We start from the raw sequence: 17,747 nt of genomic DNA, 5'->3' as shown, positions 1-17,747 counted from the left end.
TTCATTACTGCTCAGTTCTACGTTGTGACTTTTGCGTCAGATCGGATCGTAAACAAAATGCAGGAAGTGTTGTCGACTTAAACGAGAGACTATTTTAAGCTCTGGCTTATACAGCTTGCTATGGTCCACAATGCTTTTCTTGAACTATCAGTATTGATTTCATTATTAAATTTCCTTCCAACTTTTCATTATTGTATAGCTGAGTACGTAACGAAGCCTGTATACGTAGCAAATAATTATGTGGAGCCGTAAGATCTTACGTTTGAAACTTTTAATTGAACCATCTGTATCTAAGTTGTCGGCGCTGTGAGTCAATAAAATGAGTCGGTAAATAAATATTTCAAATGGTCAGGACCACAGCTGTGGGTTGAAATAGTATAGACACCAAATTTCCGGTTCGTGTTAGCGTAATACATTAGTACAGATGGATCACAATCATGTGTTTGCTTACGGCCGGTAAATAGATAATTTGAAATTGAAATCCTTCGTTATCCTATTTCGGTTTTAAAATCCGAACGATGGCTATGACATCTAAGGCTCGTATAGCTCGCGCGAGGCAACAAAAACTGCGCGTTAATAGTTCCGTCGTCTCTCCAGTTCACTACAATGCTAATACCAGCGTGCCTCAAAAGCTTCAATGAGAATTATTACAAAAGCAGCAATGATACTGCAGTTTGTTTATTCCTCATGCAACCTTTACTGATCTTTGACGTCGCAGTGCTCTTTAAACCGAAGCCACATGGGAGAAATATTCGACTACAAAATATTTAGCAGTCGCAAGCGAATACCAAAGGCTGATCCATGTATCATCGCAAAGGAGTTAACGTACTACCGAAATTTCTTGCTTGAGAAGTTAGCGTTTCATTTTCGAAGAACTTTCTGAATCTCCAATTTGCTTCTTGGTTAGACGTCAAGGCTGAAATTTTCGAACAGATGCTTGAAGTGGATGGCGACTTGCTGTCATTGCAGCAGCACTCCAACTGCGTCCTGACAGCCTAGTGGCCGTCATAGGGCAAATGAAGACAAAGGAGAACATCCAGGAAGCAGACAACCTCTGGTAGATGGATGTCACAGAATGCGTGTCAGTGGGAAGAGAACGTAACCAAAGGCGTAGACTTATTTTGTGAAACGAGAGCAAGGAACTCGCTAGCATAGCTTAACAAGACTAGCGCTAAACCCGGCCGAGTATAAAAAGCCCTGCGAGAGGCCTTTCATCTGCAGTGTACGTGTCATCGGCGCTGGTAGTGGCGCCAACGTTATGAAAGCGAACTGCACATTATATTCCCTATACTCTCATGGCCTTAGAATAGCGTAATGTTTTGTTTCGTGTGCACTGGTGTGCAATGCCCATCAGCGCGCCCGAGCCGAATTTGATCGTCTTAGTCATACCCTTATGGCGTCATACCCTGAAGGTGGAGCCTAAATGTCCTCTCAAATTTTTCTGTCAGCATATATTATTGAATTTTCCTTCAATTCTGTGTGCATTGGTGGAAGTAATCTGTACAATACTTGTCAAAAGAAGGTTTTACTAGCCAAACTCCGCCAGTGAAATGTTCAAAGTTCATATGTATTCGACGGAAACAGACAACATGCAAATGCTCTACGCAATAACGCATATAGATTAAATCTTTGTTTTTCCAGAGGTTTTTTGGGTAAGAGAAAAAAGTACTGGACAAAATGTAAGATTTGCTGATAGGTTAAGCTTCAACTGATATCAAATATATCAGTCACTTAATGCCACATTAATTTTGCGACGGTGACTAATGCGAAAGAGAAATTGTTTCGATTTACAAATTTATTTGCTGCAAACATTACACAATGCAGTAACTTATCGAGATGTTTTTCGCTGCACAAGACAGAACCCTTCTACCTGTTCTGAAGGGTTCGAATTTCTTTAGCAAAGCATAATTTGACTGCTCATGGCAGTAAACTTTATCAACAGATGTGAACTCCATTCCTCCAATCGCATCTTTCGGTAATCCAGGATTCTGGCAGTCATCCAGAAAGAGCTATGGCGACTGTGCGGAGTGTAACAGCCAATTAAAACTGAAATCCTGATTGCTCCTGTTTTCACTCAAGCAGTACTCTCGGGCAGCAAAAGAACTCCTGCATTTCAAAAGCTGTGCTACTTACATATAATCTGGAGTCGCACGTGACCATCTGAAGGACCGAGACCATTGTAGACGAGAGAGATTTACTTTTTACCATTCAGTGGTCTAGCATTATTATCTGTTATCCTAGAACATTATCAATCTTATCTTTTCAGGATACGGAAGATTGGAGATATAATAGCATCGGTAAACTGGCTCACCAACGCTTTTCCTCGCGGGCTTTTACCTCGCCGTTTGTAACGTGTCATATTTACTCGCGTGCAATGATTATTAGAAGGACGTCTTTGCCACGTCTTTCAAATAAGCGTATATGTTCTTCACAGACCATAGTGCGTCTCTCTTTCGTTCCCCCTTTTATGTGGCACGGAAACCATGCTCAGCAAAATGACGGGAGGAAAGCACTCTTACGGCATGCTGCTTTTCTGTTGTATTAACGCCATTCACTTCTACAAGTTATTGCTCATATCTTAAGCCCGAAATGTATGCGGTGGCCAAAACATTTCGGAGCTGTGCTGCAGCTATGCTGTTATTTGTTCTCTTCGTGGCCTGCGGGTGCGTAGATGTTGAATTGAAGGGTAAAAACGAAACAAATAAAGCACGGCATGGTCAAAAATTCTTGTTTTGTTTTCAGTGGTAACGAACTATTGCTTCAAATTTCCACGGTCAAGCCTAAGAAAGGAATCGTTCGCGCAATTCGGACCCTTTTGTAGAATTAGATCAAGAACACCCACTTACTAACAGTTGCTCCCACTATAACAAATCGCTAAATCAAATTTCTGCACGACTCAAAACTGGAACTGCAGCAAGTGACCCCTAGATAGTCATAAAATGAGGCCTTTTATTGCCGGAATTCAGCTGCAAAGGTCTCTCGGGTTCTTTGCAGGCTTGCAAAGCAAGTCTGCACAGCAAGCCTTTTCAAATCCGCTGTTCACATTGCAAGCAACTAAACACACGGTTGACGAACCATTTCTCGGCTCCTGCTGAAAGTTTAACAGCAGTGAGGGGCGTAAACATGCAACGAGGAAGGAAAAAATCGATGAAATCACAAGGAGAAAGTTCACAGCCCATTTCGTACTTGCTCCTGTTTCAACCGCACTTCGCTGGGTGTCTAGGATGTTTAACATAATGTCCCCAATTTTTAAAAATAGGTGTTTTGATCGAGAAGAGCAGTTCTTCGGTATAGCAATTTCGGTGATGTTGTGCACGAGAATAAATCTTATCATCACCAGCCTGAGTACGCTTACTTCAGGGCAAATGCCTCTCCCATGTCCTTTCATTTAAACCTGTCCTTTGCAAGCTGCGCCCACTGTATCCCTGCAAACTTCTTCATCTCATCCACCTACCTAAATTTCTGCCGCCTTCACTTAGAATCCACTCCGTTACCCTTAAGGACCAGCGGTTATCTTGCCTTCGCAGTACATGCCCCGCCCAAGCCCGTTTCTTCCTCTCTATTTCGACTAGTATGTCATTAACCTGCATTTGTTCCCTCAGCCACTCTGCCCGCTTCCTGTCTTTTAACGTTACACCTATCAATTTTCTTTCCATGTCTCGCTGTGTTGTTCTCAACTTAAGCTGAACACTTTTCGTCAGCCTCCACGCTTCTGCCTCGTAGGTGAGTACCGGTAAGATATAGCTGGTGTACACTTTTTCTCTTGAGGGGTATTCGTAAACTGCCATTCATCATCTCAGGGAACCTGCGATATGCGCTCCGCCCCATTCTTATCTTTCTAGTTATTTCTCTGTCATGATCCGGATCAGCTGCCACTGCCTGCCCTAATTAGACGTATTCATTTATCACTTCCAGCACCTCGTTACCAATTGTGAACTGCTGTTTCCTTGATAGACTGTTGAAGACTTCTTATGGTTTTCCAACATGTTAATTTTTATATCCACCGTTCTGCTCTGCCGAACGCATTGAACAAGATTCAGAGTTCAGCCCTGACTGACTCAGCAAAGCCGTAATGTCATGAGCGAATGGAAAATTATTTAGGTATTGTCCATTAACTCTTATCTCCAAATGTTCCCAATTCAGGCCTCGGAATACCTCCTGAGAAGAGGCGGTGAATAGCATTGGCGAGATTCTGTCTCCCTGCTTGACGCCCTTCCTTATTGGAATTATATTGCTGACTTTATTAAGGATTATAGTAACTGTGCAGGTGCTATACATATCTTCCAGTATTTTAACATAAGGCTCTTCTACCCCCTGATTACGCAATTCCTAGATGGTTGCTAAGGTTTTCGCTGAGTCAAATGCTTCCTCGTAATCAATGAAGGCTATATATAGGGGTTGGTTATATTCTGCGCATTTCTCTACGACCTCATTATTAGTGTTTATTTTTCCGACTCCTTGCGTTTGTTTTCTTATGAATTAAGAACTCTCGCATTCTTTCAAGCTTCTGGTACAGTCTAGGTCAAAAGGCGTTGCGTATACAGGGCGGCTAGCATTTCTAGCACAATTTCCTCTCCGTTTTTCAACACATATGCCGTTACCTGATGCTCAGCAGCTTCTTTTGCTCTTTGCATTGCTCCTAAGGCTTTCTTTACTTACTATTTGATTTCTGGCGGAATGACGCACTCATGTGTGCTACTGTCACTCACATTAACGCTCTGATTGCATTGGCTCCCGTATATATTTCTGCAGAACCATTCGACTACTTTAACTATCCTATCTATATTGCTAATCACATTGCTCTCCTTGAATCCTAACACCTACATCTTGTTTTTTACCTTCGCCTTGTTTCCTCTTTACCGCTTTCAGGCTACCTCCGTTCTTTAGAGAATTTTACATCCTCTCCATATTAAACTTCCTTATGTCGGCTACCTTGCGCTAACTGGGGCACTGATTATCTGATAACAATAGCTGAGATTTCAGCAATTATTTTTCGGCTGCCTATTTATTGAGATTTTGGCGGCCGACCGTTCGTAGTAGCAATATCAAGTTTCAGAATTTTGAAAAGCGAAAGCGCACCGCACTCCTACGAGCACTCCTACCGCACTCCTAAAGCGCACGCGCGCCTACGAGCGCGCGTCAGAAATCGGCGCGCCTCCCAAGTGCTTTCTGTACGTCGCCGCTTGCGGTTAGGCGCTGCGTAAGCAGCACGTGACATCCGAACCGTTATTTTACGCGGCTTCTTTGGCGTGGCTGGCGTTCTCAGTGGCCGCACGGTTTCGCTTGCGGCCGTGTGCGACCGCAGAATGTTCTGCACTGCAGCCGCGAGGAGAGTGGCATAATTGAAGATCTAACTGACATAGATATTACTTACGGTGGACCGCCAGCTTCTAAATAAAAGAAGCCTTTCAGTAATGATTAAAATGTCAGCTTTTCTGTATTAGATAACCATTCTGCTAGTTAGAGTTAGCACGTCTTAAATGTATTTTAATGCGCTGCAACGCTGAGGATGCTCTACCCAAAAAAAGGCGCTTTCGTAATGCAAAAACTTATTCTTAACAGTAGATCACAGCCCCAATTAAAAGCTCTGCACAGCTTTCTCAGTTTCCGAAAAAATCGGCTTTTTTTCTAAACTGTATGAAACATTGATTAGAAGTAAGGACTACAAATCCAAAGGCGCTCGTGGGCAAACTGGCTCACTGCAGCAAAGATAAATGGGGCGGCCACTGACATTCTCAGCATGTATACGCACCACAGCTAACCTTTGTGACGATTCAAATATCCGTGTATGCCTTCAAAATGCAGCAATGAAAGGTCTTTGACCTTTCCATAAGCTTTAGCACCTCATGCTTACCCTGTGGTGGAGTGCGTAGCGCTGTTTTCACAGCTTTGCTGCAGTTTTCTACAGAACAACCTTCCAGACGTACTTCGTAGTATCCCCAGGCTTGGAGGTTGGTAACCACGAAGCTTTGCGTCGTAGTCGTGTGCTTTCCGTCAAATTTTTCGCTAGAAAAAACACGAAAGTCATCCCTGCCCTGGAAAAGAAAAATAATTTTTATTGCGAAGGCAAAATCTCTGTGACACAGAACCTCCTCATAGCGGCACAACTTTGATATGTCGAGTCTGAAGGCCGTACTTAACTACCTTGTCTGCAAGTGCCTCATGTCACGTGCCGGACAACATTTGCTGCCCAGCTTATTTGTCGACAAGATTTTAAATCGGTGCGAATAGGTCATGTCAGAACCAGAAGAGTTCTGATGGTACCTTAGTCAAGCAGAAAATCAGAAACGTTAACTTAGCCAAAATGTGCCGCTATTGGTAATAATTTCTATTAGAAAACCGCTCCACTTCAGAGCATAATAAGGACGACGAGCAGAAAAGTATGATTGATCGACTAAGATATAACAAAGCGGAAGCTTGCATTATATTGTATTGATTCTGGGGCTGTTCAGTGCAAAGGACCAATAAACACTCAGTACAAAGAGGTGTGAAGGACATGGACAATAGATGAAAACAACCACGTTCCAGCATGCTCAAAATTTTGACTTGCTGACACCAATTATGAAGACAGAAGGAAAATTTACACACGAACTAGCTTACTTGCCCAAATGCGATGTATGTGCGCTAACACGTCACATTAAAATTCGCTTTCGGATCGAGGATAGAGTTTCAGCGTGAGGATTCTGACAAAGATAGGCAAAATTGGTGATTGGGGACCAATCGGTGATTGGGGGCTTAGTGGGAGTTCGCGGGTTCGAATCCGACCGCGGCGGCTGCGTTTTTATGGAGGAAAAACGCTAAGGCGCCCGTGTGCTGTGCGATGTCAGTGCACGTTAAAGATCCCCAGGTGGTCTAAATTATTCCGGAGCCCTCCACTACGGCACCTATTCTTCCTTTCGTCTTTCACTCCCTCCTTTATCCCTTCCCTTACGGCGCGGTTCAGGTGCCCAAAGATATATGAGACAGATACTGCGCCATTTCCTTTCCCCAAAAACCAATTATTATTATTATTATTATTATTATTATTATTATTATTATTATTATTATTATTATTATTATTATTATTATTATTATTATTATTATTATTATTAGTGGTAGCGCACTATAAAATTTTGCGGCCACTTAACGCGCCTTAAGAGGTCATGTCCGTTGCGGCGCGTTGTGTATCTATTGCGCATCTATGGAAGTAGATGAAGATGACGACGTGAAATCCAAAGCTCGAGAGAGTGGCAGTTGAACACCCATCATTATTTAGGGCCAACAAACTAATCACTTGAACACGAGATGTGATCGACTGTGATGTTCAAAAAGAAAAGCGGCGATAGCTCAGCGCTCTCGTGCAGTGGCTAGCTGGGCTGATCTGTTCGCATCGCCGTGGGTTCGAAATACAGAGGCAGCGATATTTACTCCATTTTTGCAGCTCTAGCTAGCTTGAGACAAACAAACAACGAGTTTTTTCGGGACTAGGAGCCTTAGTGTTCGCGCAAAAAAAAAAATGTAACCAGAAGGGGTTTAAAGGTGCCTGATCGGGCACAGCACAAATTCTACGGCACGGTGTTCCACTGACAGCTAATCTTGTTGTACAAGTTAAAAAGTACAGCCTCACAATCTACTTGCGCAGTGAGGATCTTATAAACACAGAAACGTTATAGTAAAGTGTGATAAGAATTTTTACCCAACATCTCATGAAACTCAAGATCAATCACGTGATAGCTGGTGTCCTCCTTAATAAGTTCTGGGGCTTTTGTTTCCCTAATTTTGCCGACAATTTGTAGGCCAATGAAGCACGGCTCCCTTGTGCAGGGAGTGCTCGCCTCATATTTCTTCACAAAATATCCATCCTATTTCCTGTCCCAGTGTTAATTCGTTTTACCCTACTGCCTCAATGACGCAGTGCCCGAATTTCCTTATAACCGACGGGTGGCATAACAGGAGATTTTCTCAAACCGCCACTTCATAACATTACGCATAAGATACTCGGTGCTGTATCATTGTTTTCAAGTTCAAATTTGTTTATTATTGTATACATTACTTGTGAATATAAAAAAAATTGCACAGAAGGAAGTCCTATATTAGAGACCGTCGGGGGGCCTTTTAGAAGAATGATGGGTAAAATCGCAAACAATTCGAAGCATTGTATCTAGTAATCCATATAAAAAATGCAACCTACAAAAGAGCAACAGAAAGAAGGCCCAACTTACATGCATAATACAGAAAAACATTACTTTAAACATGATTTTGAACTGTTTAATCATGTTAGCTACGATGCCAGAGGATTAAATACTCTCTAATGCGGGTATGGAATGAGTGAATGGTAAACCATGCTTTAATTTCACATTGTAAAGCACTCCAATAGGATATGTCGGCAAACATGGTCGTGAATTTTGTATAGTTAGTAGTCGCTTTGGGAAAATAACATTATTATGCTCCTGAAACCAACTAAGAATAGTACGTATCTGCTTATCGGTAACGCCATCAGTATGAGCGTGATGGTTGACTACTTTGTGCATAGTGACGTAAAATTTTAGACTGAATAATTGAGGATGTGAGAGTATGCTCAAGCTGCGATAGATTGGAAAAGAGCGTGTTTTCTTGATGGCTTGATTCTGAAGGCGCTAATGTCTTTCGTTGTGCGTTAAATATGTTTTTCCAAAGCAAGACAATTATTAAGGTGAATATGATGACTGCATGATGTGTGGCTGAAAATATCCACATGTTTAGATTAAGATATAGATGCCGAACGAAACTTTATGCATGAGTTATTGAACATAGCGATGAAAGCGCATATCTAGACTGACTCCCATAAACTTTCAAGTTTCAGAGCCAGGCTGCGTACTGTTATCTAGTGTCGGTGATGGCAAAATATGTAATATCATGACAGAAGAGTGAACCAGCATGAAATTTGTTTTTGCCCTAATCGCTTCTGTTATTTAGGGCTTTGTTAAGTTCGTGCTTATATGTGGTGGTGAATTACAGGCAAGTGTTAATGGTTGTATCGTGCGCTATTTTACGCCATTTTGTGATTTAGTGCTAGAGATAGAATATTAATGAATAATATGAAGATTAACGTGCCTAGCATTGATCCCTGCGGGACACCTTTCTTTGCAGCCTGAGTGTAGGGAAAGTACTAACTATAGGAATAACGCGCGATCTGTTACTTATATAACTGTGGGTGGACTCAAGGCATGCGTCAGAAATTCTCAATGATTAAAGTTTATAAACAAGTGTGCGGTGGTTAATAGTGTCGAACGCTTTCGTTAGATCGAAGATGGCTCCAACAATCAAACAATTGTTAATGGCTTATTTGAGGTTTTCAATGAAAAATATCAGAGCTAGTACGGTGGAATAACCCAGCCGGAAGCCATACTGTCGGGGAGCTAAAAGTTTAAATGCATTCAGGTAATTCCTTACTCCCATGCCAAAAAGCTTCTAACTCACAATTATGATGATAAGACGGGAATTATTGATGCACTTATGATCGCCTGTCTTAAAAATGGAGATTATTTTACCAGCCCTAAGAAAATCTGGGAAAGCATATGCCTTGAAGATTTTTTTAATTATTATGGCCAGATGCAGAAATATGTCTGCGCAAATGTGCTTAACATCAGAAGGATGAAAGAACCTAATTCTACGCCGGTTGTTTTGAGCTATTTAGTCATTTGTTGTAATTCTTCTACAGATGTGGAATGTAAGTAAAAACACCAGGAACAACGTAGAAAGGAAGGTGAAGTGATTACATCCTGTGAACACTTGGCAAAGTTAAATTGCTAGTTAAGAGAATTGGCAATGCCACTAGGGTTACAAGTTGTTACATTTAACATCTTTAGTTTGTAAGACACGTTTCACGATTACCGTTGTTAATAAAATAAAAACGCTTATGATTTCTCCTGTGTTTTTCGCTCGGCCAATTTGGTTTATGGATTCTGTTAACAGCAAAATGCACCAAGAAGAAAGCCACACACAGGAGACGAGGCTGACAGGACAAGCGCAGGCTTTCAACCAATCATATTACCTTCAAAGTAACACGTTATGCAGGCAGTGGTAAAAAACTTCCTTAAAAGAAGAAGTGCAAGCCACGCCTGTGAGTATGTGAAGCGGAACGCTGTATAACGTTTCTTTCAAAATGTCACAAACTAACTGATGTTACTGATGAGAAACACCACTGAGTTTATTTGGAATCAATACCCCACAACCACACCAGAACTAATATGTATGCTAATTCATTTTTTGTACGTTTTATCAGTGAATGGAATCGCCTTTCAGGTCAGCAATTGTGCTGTATGAATGAAGATGTGTTTCTCTCATCATTGTAACCCCCCTGCTGTAGCGCCTTCGAGCTAAGCGGGGTAAAAATTGAATAAAGAATAAAGAACCTATGAGAACCACTGAACTTTTGTGCACAGCCCACATAGGCTTCTGTGTTTGTGACTGCGGAAGGAATCATGTGTCATCGACAGAAAATGGACGTGCGAACTTGCTCGCTCACTGCATTGCATTGAGAATTTTGCAAGCCATCCTTAAGAGTATCAAGATTCCAACCAAAAGCAGGAGCACAGATGAATGTGAGCTTCAGAAAGCTACAGAGAGCTCCAGAATACAGAGAGCCTGTTATTCTCCCGTCTGTAAATTTTGAGGTTCTTTCTCAATTTGGCAAAACTCTAGGCTACGTTTCGCTTGGCATGCGCACAGGTTCGCTGTGCAATCTGTCTTTAAAGGGCTTTTTTTTATCACTGCCTACAAAACCTATTCTTTTGCACGCAATAAAATCAGTTGAAAATTAGCGCTCTACCATCAATTCAGTGACCTATATGTGTCTTGTATGTTTGCGCATTTTGCTCTTGATATAAAACTGTTGCTTGCGTCTATTTTCATGTGTTGCTTCTCGTGTTTTTACGCTGGTGTGATAAAGTATTTTACAGCGACAACCGTTCGGCTTTTGTTTTATGCTGCTGGTCGCTTTCATTAATCCTGTTTTTTTTTTGTTCTGTCGTTTTTTCTGTCGTGTTTTTTGAGGCAGCTATGAATACGCCTTTCGTGTCGCTTATGTCACTCAGCCCAGCATTTCGTGTTCTTGGGCTTCTTTCTTTTTTTCTTTCTTTATTTATTACTTTACTTCTCCTCTTCTTTCTTTCTTTCTTTTCTCAATACTTAAAACCTTGCGCAGGTCCAAGCAAAGTGAGCAAAAAGATAAACAAAGCAGTACAAAAGATGTTAATAAAGCATACCAGTATCAAAGAGCGGCGAGAGACAAGAATCATTCTAATTGTGTACAGTGAGACGAAAAAAATGAAAATTTGAATAAATCTGTTCGTGCAAAATAAGTGGTCGCGAATAAGGATGATGGTGGCGAGAGTACTTCAACGATTAAAGAGAGAGATGGGGTGATGGGTTAATTGCTTGACAACGATTCCAAGGCAAGAAAAGAAACTGAAAACGTAAAGTTTTCCTTCGTTATTCGAGGCATTGAATGCCATTAGCCTGCGTTATTTCAGAGGGTTAGTCATACGGTCATAATACGGTCATACGGCCATACGTACTATGGTAGCGGTGCAGTTTCTGTATATCTTCCAGTATTTGGACATAAGGCTCATCTACACCTGTTTCCACAATGCCTTTATGACTGCTAAGGTTTCCACTGAGTCTAACGCTATCTCGTAATCGATGAAGGCTATATATAGTGGTTGGTTATATTCTGCGCATTTCTCTATCACCTGATTGATAGTGTCATTGGTTTGGTTTTATGGGGGTTTAACGTCCCAAAGAGACTCAGGCTATGAGGGACGCCGTGGTGGAGGGCTCCGGAAATTTTGAGTACCTGGCGTTCTTTTACATGCACTGAAATCGCACAGTACACGGGCCTCTAGAATTCTGCCTCCATCGAAACTCGACTGCCGCGGCGGGGATCGAACCCACGTCTTCCTTGTTAGCAGTTGAGCGCCATAACCATTGAGCACCGCGGCGGACTAGGTGAAAATTTTCACTAAATAAACCTGACAGCTTCCATCTGTACCTTTTCGAGGCGGTTAAAATTGTGTTTAGTAAACAAGTTTCAAACAACGCATGCGTATTCGGGTTTCTGTGTAATTAGTGAAATGTATAAGTTATTTTATGCAAGGGGAAGAAATTTAAGCTTGTGTCTAAATATTGTTTGCGGAAATTGGATGAGCAATGTTATCTATATGTAAATTACAAGATAAGGTATTAGAAAGTGCAACGACTAAGTACTTATACTGTGAACCTTCTATGGATCATCTGCTTTTATTTGTACATCACCGTCATCATCCCGCGGCTCCACCTGTGCCACAAGCCTCCTGTTCGCCATTAGAATAAACGCCAGGCGCGACCGTCTTGGATCATCAGAGCTGTCGGCAACCTCACGCGCTACGCCGAGACAGCACCCATGCCCACTGGCTCAGCTCAAGAAGTTGCAAATTTCGTTTTGCGATCTATTATATTGCGGCACAGTGCTTCCCTTCTGCTCCCAAGTGACCGCGGGGCGACCTCCTTAGTTACAGTTGTTGTCGAAGTTCTTCCCGCATCCACCCTTCATAAGAGAACCTGAAGCTACCATCCCCAGACCAACGGTCCGACTGAGCGATTTCATTGCACCCTATCGGATGTGATCTCAATGTACGTGACACCGGATGATCGAAATTGGGACACTATTTAGCCGCTCGTCACTTCCGCCTATAATACAGTAGTACAGCGCATTACCGGTTACTCTCCGTTCTTCTTCGCTTACCGCCGCCCTCCCACCACAATTCTGGACAGTTCTTTCTTCTCTATACCCGAGTATTTCTCCCCATCAGTACCTGCCCAGTGTGTAACCCGTGTGGCCAGATGCCGTCACCTTGCTCGCCTCAACGCTGAAACCTGCCAGGGAGAGCGTAAGAGTCGCTACGATTCCACTCATCATGTGGTCTCTTTCCGTCCTGGTGACGAAGTACTACTTTACACACCACTGCACACCCTTGGTCTTAGCGACAAATTTCACCCACTTGGTCTCTACAGGGTAATCAACCAAACTTCCCCAGTGAAGTACAGAGTCACACCTGTTCTCTGCCCAGCCGATCGACGACGCCGTGGTACTGAAATTGTGCATGTTTCCCGTTCGAAACCGTTTGTGCGCCACGGTGCATCGGGTGCTTAGGAGCGGCCAGGATGGTCGCTTCTGACCCCCCGGGCAGATTGTGTGAGCCCTCCTTGGATAATCCTCTTTCACTAGTATACACCATCGTCATTATCCTGCTACTCCGCGTGTGGCACGCGCCTTGGGTTTGCCATTAGAATAAACGCGAGACACGGCCGTCTTGCCGCCTCGGCCTAGCCTTTCTTCCCAACGTTTAGTCTCTACCTCCAGTTGGGACGTATAAACCTGTACTTAAAGGAAGGTGGGGCTTTTCGCCGAGAGCAGTGATGAAGGACCTTTTTGTCTGCATTAGGATTGATATTCCACGTCTCGCACTATTCAGATGTTTGCAAGAGTGGAGTTACGTTGAATTTGATTGTTAGTGGAACTGATTTCCTTTAACAGCAGGCAGTCATCTGCAAGCCACATGATTCGCATGTTAGAATCAAAACTGTGATGATATCTTTGACATACAATAAAAACAACAATGGTCCCAGGACACTCCCTTAGGGGCCCGGAGCCGACCGGAAGGCTGCCTGATTGTCGCTCATTAACTGCTGCAAATTGATAGTGATTCGGTAAATTTCTAGTTATCCATATTATCAAAATTTCTGTAAGGCCAATACGTCTGTACTTAAGTATTAGTTTGCGATGTGGAACTCTATGAAAAGAAATAGTGAAATTTAGAAATATTGCATCAACCTGATCGTTCTTATCAAGGCATGAAGCGAATTAATCTACTAGTCTCACTCATTGTGTAATTATTAAATAGACCTTTTACCCATGCTAAAAATGAGAGAGAACACAGTGCTCATCCAAAATTCATTATTCTCACTGACAATAATGTGTTGGATTAATTTGCAACTTGACGATGTAAGAGGTAGTGGGCAGCAAATTTGTAACAAACCCCGGTACACGTTTCTTGTGTACGGCACAACTCTGGATACCTTCCAGATACTTAATAATTTCTACCGTAAGGAGATGCGATATATAAAGACAAGAAACTTTGCAATAAACTCAACATATCGCTTCAGAAACACGTTAGGCAGGTTGTTAGGACTAAATGAAGATTTATATTTTAAATTTAGCCGCATAGAAATTTGAAATGAAATTTTCATCTCTGGGGTTAAATACTGTGTCATTGGATGGACAAAAACCAGAATTAGAAAACATCATTTTAATGTAATCACTGAAATGGGGCGCAATGTGCCTGTGATCGGTAACAGCAGAGCCATTATCATAAATATCCGACACTGGTTTCTTGTTTTCGCTGATTTAATTCCTTAACACTTTTGGTTTCTCTACAATGTAGGTAGTGTTCCTTCGAAGTGTTCAATGCACGTGCAAGGTTTCATTTTAACTCCTTTAGATGACCGCAGTGGAGGCGCCGTTTCTTTAACGCTTTTCAATTTCACTTCGGGTGGATTATTTCACGCGTCGTCGACGGCGTCAGTCTATGAAACGTTTTAAGTTTTCTCAGCACGAACTTCTCTATACAGGAGACACATTTATCTCTGAAACGGCGCCAAAGTGTGTTGGCATTATTACCTGTAAAATCAGTAAGGTATGTTTCCAAATGTGCTACAATGAATGCACCATCTGCACATGAGGACACTTTGAGAGAACGCTTCACAGAATAATTCGTTAGGTAAAAGAGTCAATGGGTAGCCAAACAATGACAGTCAGTTGATAAGAGAACCCTTCCACAACTTCAACAGTATATCCAGGTAACACTTCAAACAAAAAAAAAACAGATCCAATACAGATTTGCTTGTTCCTTAATAGCGTGGTTTTCTCATGGGAATCAAGATGAAAGACCACTTAAAGAACTAGTTATCTGGGTGCCGTAAATCTTAACCAGCCACAAGTTTGCGGGTTCTTAGTCTAAGTTGCAGGATCATAATATGCAATGTCAGTGCACGTTAAAGAACTTTACGTGGTGGAAATTTCCGGAGCCATTTAATACAGCGTCCCTCATAGCCTGAGTCGCTTAGGGGCGTTAAACCCTCGTAAACAATTAACCATAAAGCTAATATGCCAGAGAAAATCTCTATTTCGGCAAGTCCTCCTCTTACGAGAAATTGACTCGCTTGAGTGCTAATCACATATTGAAAAAATAAACATTCGTGATGGCTATGTTTCTGATCAATAACAACCCCCAACCAATGAATAAGTTCAATACTTTCTCAAAAATGATGAATCCGTGTAAATACGCCTTGAATCTTGAACGTGAATAAATTATTTGGTCATTTTGTGCCTAGCCAGTGACCAAAGATGGCCTTCCATAAAGGTCTAAAGTTGGCGCTGTTAGCCGACAAAAGATAAGGGCTTATATGTTATAATATTTTTGATATCGTGAGAGAACACGGTGCCACGCTCAAAACAACACCTCATCCTGTTTTTATTTTTATGTGATTATATTGTGGTATCAGTGAACTGAAAATTGGTGAAACAAATGTGGCACTCAATACCGACTTCATGGAGAGCTTTGGAGCTATAGTAAAGCTTGACTCAGACAGAGAAAGTAAATCTCGTCACTCTTGGCGAACCATTATCTCCAGTTCGCTTTCATGGGTGTGTATTCTTGCAGCTAGCATCAGCGCCTCATTTAAGGGTGTGTCGCTACCAGTTCAGATAAAGGTGCTATGTTAATCATCACTTTACAGCGAAACCATCAGTATCACTCTAATAAATCATGTACGTTGTACCAGCCTAAGCAATTACATGTCTTTGGGGAAAAAGATAAAAATATTCACTGCTTGTAACCACGTATTACCACTGCAATACTCTCCATTAGGTACTTACTTCATCGATGTAGACGGTGACCTGAAGAAGAAAAAAAAAAGCAATAAATTACGACACATTCCGGACAAAAGACGTCTGGAGCAAGGCTGGCGGTTTGAACCCTCTAATAGTGCCACTCTGTTCTCTGTTGTTTCGGCGTCAGAAATCACTATAAATAACCTGTTGAGAAGCTCGGGAAACTGTGGCACTATGCTAATAACTTGGGTTACTTGGACGTAAAATAAGTGGCCGTCCGCAATGCAAAACAAGAACACGGAACCAATGAGTGCGCAGGAGTTGCATATGTTATTATTCCCTGTCGCGTATTCAGATGTACGTACTGTTCGAAGTGTGCCCCTGCAGTTTCGGTGCTTCACTTGCTCTGATGACAAATTCAACAGCTTCCAGAAAACACCTTTGTAGCCGGGAAAGAAGTCACTGAACTCGGCTACCACTGACTTAAATCGTGTACATATATATGCCCTGTCGCATATGTATTCTCTCTGTGTCGTTTTCTTACGCTAGTTGCTACGTCTAGATCCAGCAAACAACTAACCTAGCTGAGTGGCCTAGCCGACGTAAAGAATTAGGCAAAAGCCGTCATTGCTTGCTGCTAAATGCTTGCAAATTTTTCTAAGTCAGCCTAATCGTAAACATTTTTCCAGCAAACGAAAACAGTCATCTCTGTCACATTCTTGTTCGAAAAGGAGAGTGTGCAGAGGGCTCTCCTAAAAACATATCCTTCTATAAGCAAAAGTATATATATATTTTTTAATTTTTTATGTTTAAAGTCAAACATAGTGTTCTTAATTAAAACTACACCAAGAGGTCTTCCACCTTTCTGCGTTTCGGATTGGGCTTAATCGACAGATCTGAGAGGCTCCCAACAACGGCTCTTGCCGTAAAAAAATATAAAGCACACAACAATTTCCTCAGATGTTGCAGTCCTTTTTCAATACCAACTGAAAGGCAAAAATGGAATAAATTGAAGCTTTTTTTGCGAGCCGCGTCCATGCTTCCCTGGTTTTTGTTGAGAATGACTACATGTTTTCTGCACTGTAAGCGTCCACCGAAGTGAAATAGTCATCTTTGATTATTTTCAATATTTTGGAATCGATACGTGCCCGCATATATATTTGTTTGGAGTCATGATTGCTACTGAAACATAACGTGGTGCGAGTGGCTGAAACTTTTTTTTTTGATGGGGACTCTATTCGACAAGGCGTGCAGAAGCAGCTGAGCACAGGCATGCGAAGTGAGAGTTAAAAGATTCATCCAACCCTGATGTGTTTCGTTATACTGTGGATCAGGAATGGTGTTTTCGTTTAATTGTTTTGCAACCGTGAGCTTCTGATCATCTATTTATTGCAGTGTTATTATAGTATTTCAGGAACAAAAGATATATTTCAACCACACGCGGAACCAGCACAAATACTATCCTTCATCCTCTGACGGGGGGGGGGGGGGGGGGGCAAATTTTTCTGTGCAATATTTGCATGTTGTCCACAAAAATGGCTACCAGCAATTTTGCCCCAACTAGTTGATAATTCGAGATCGAAAGTGTAAGAGTCTTCACTTTGCCTGAGAAGGAAATATGCATACGTATACTTCTGATAACCAAAGAAATATGCGGTAGATAATATAAGAAGGTGGAGTAAAATATAATGAATTGTGAACTGCACTTTTTAAAAATTAGAACCGAGCCTTGCGGAAGTCAAAGTAATGTGTGCAGATTCGTCGATACTCCCAGCTGCTGAAACGTGCTTCCAAGTCCGACAATAGAATCTGTTGACCCAAGCATTCGCATTTTCATTTCAAGCATATCTTGGGAATA

At 41.9% G+C, this 17,747-nt stretch overlaps 1 protein-coding gene across 3 annotated transcripts in view; it reads right to left on the bottom strand.

Moving 5' to 3' along the window:
• LOC144127896 (uncharacterized) overlaps window positions 1-17,747 on the bottom strand; it is a 61,514-nt gene that overhangs the window by 40,967 nt on the left and 2,800 nt on the right. For all 3 annotated transcript variants that reach the window (XR_013313612.1, XM_077660871.1, XM_077660870.1), the window contains exons 4-5: window positions 15,935-15,955; window positions 5,855-6,035 (exon numbers count right to left, since the gene is read on the bottom strand). Coding sequence is in view for 2 of the 3 variants with exons in the window: in XM_077660871.1 (XP_077516997.1) it covers window positions 5,855-6,035; window positions 15,935-15,955 (202 nt within the window). In the remaining variant the exon portion in view is untranslated. The remainder of the gene's footprint in view (window positions 1-5,854; window positions 6,036-15,934; window positions 15,956-17,747) is intronic.

Source organism: Amblyomma americanum, chromosome 4 (genome assembly GCF_052857255.1).
Source record: "Amblyomma americanum isolate KBUSLIRL-KWMA chromosome 4, ASM5285725v1, whole genome shotgun sequence".
In the NCBI taxonomy this organism is placed as follows: domain Eukaryota; kingdom Metazoa; phylum Arthropoda; class Arachnida; order Ixodida; family Ixodidae; genus Amblyomma; species Amblyomma americanum.
This window is presented reverse-complemented; position numbering and strand designations above follow the sequence as displayed.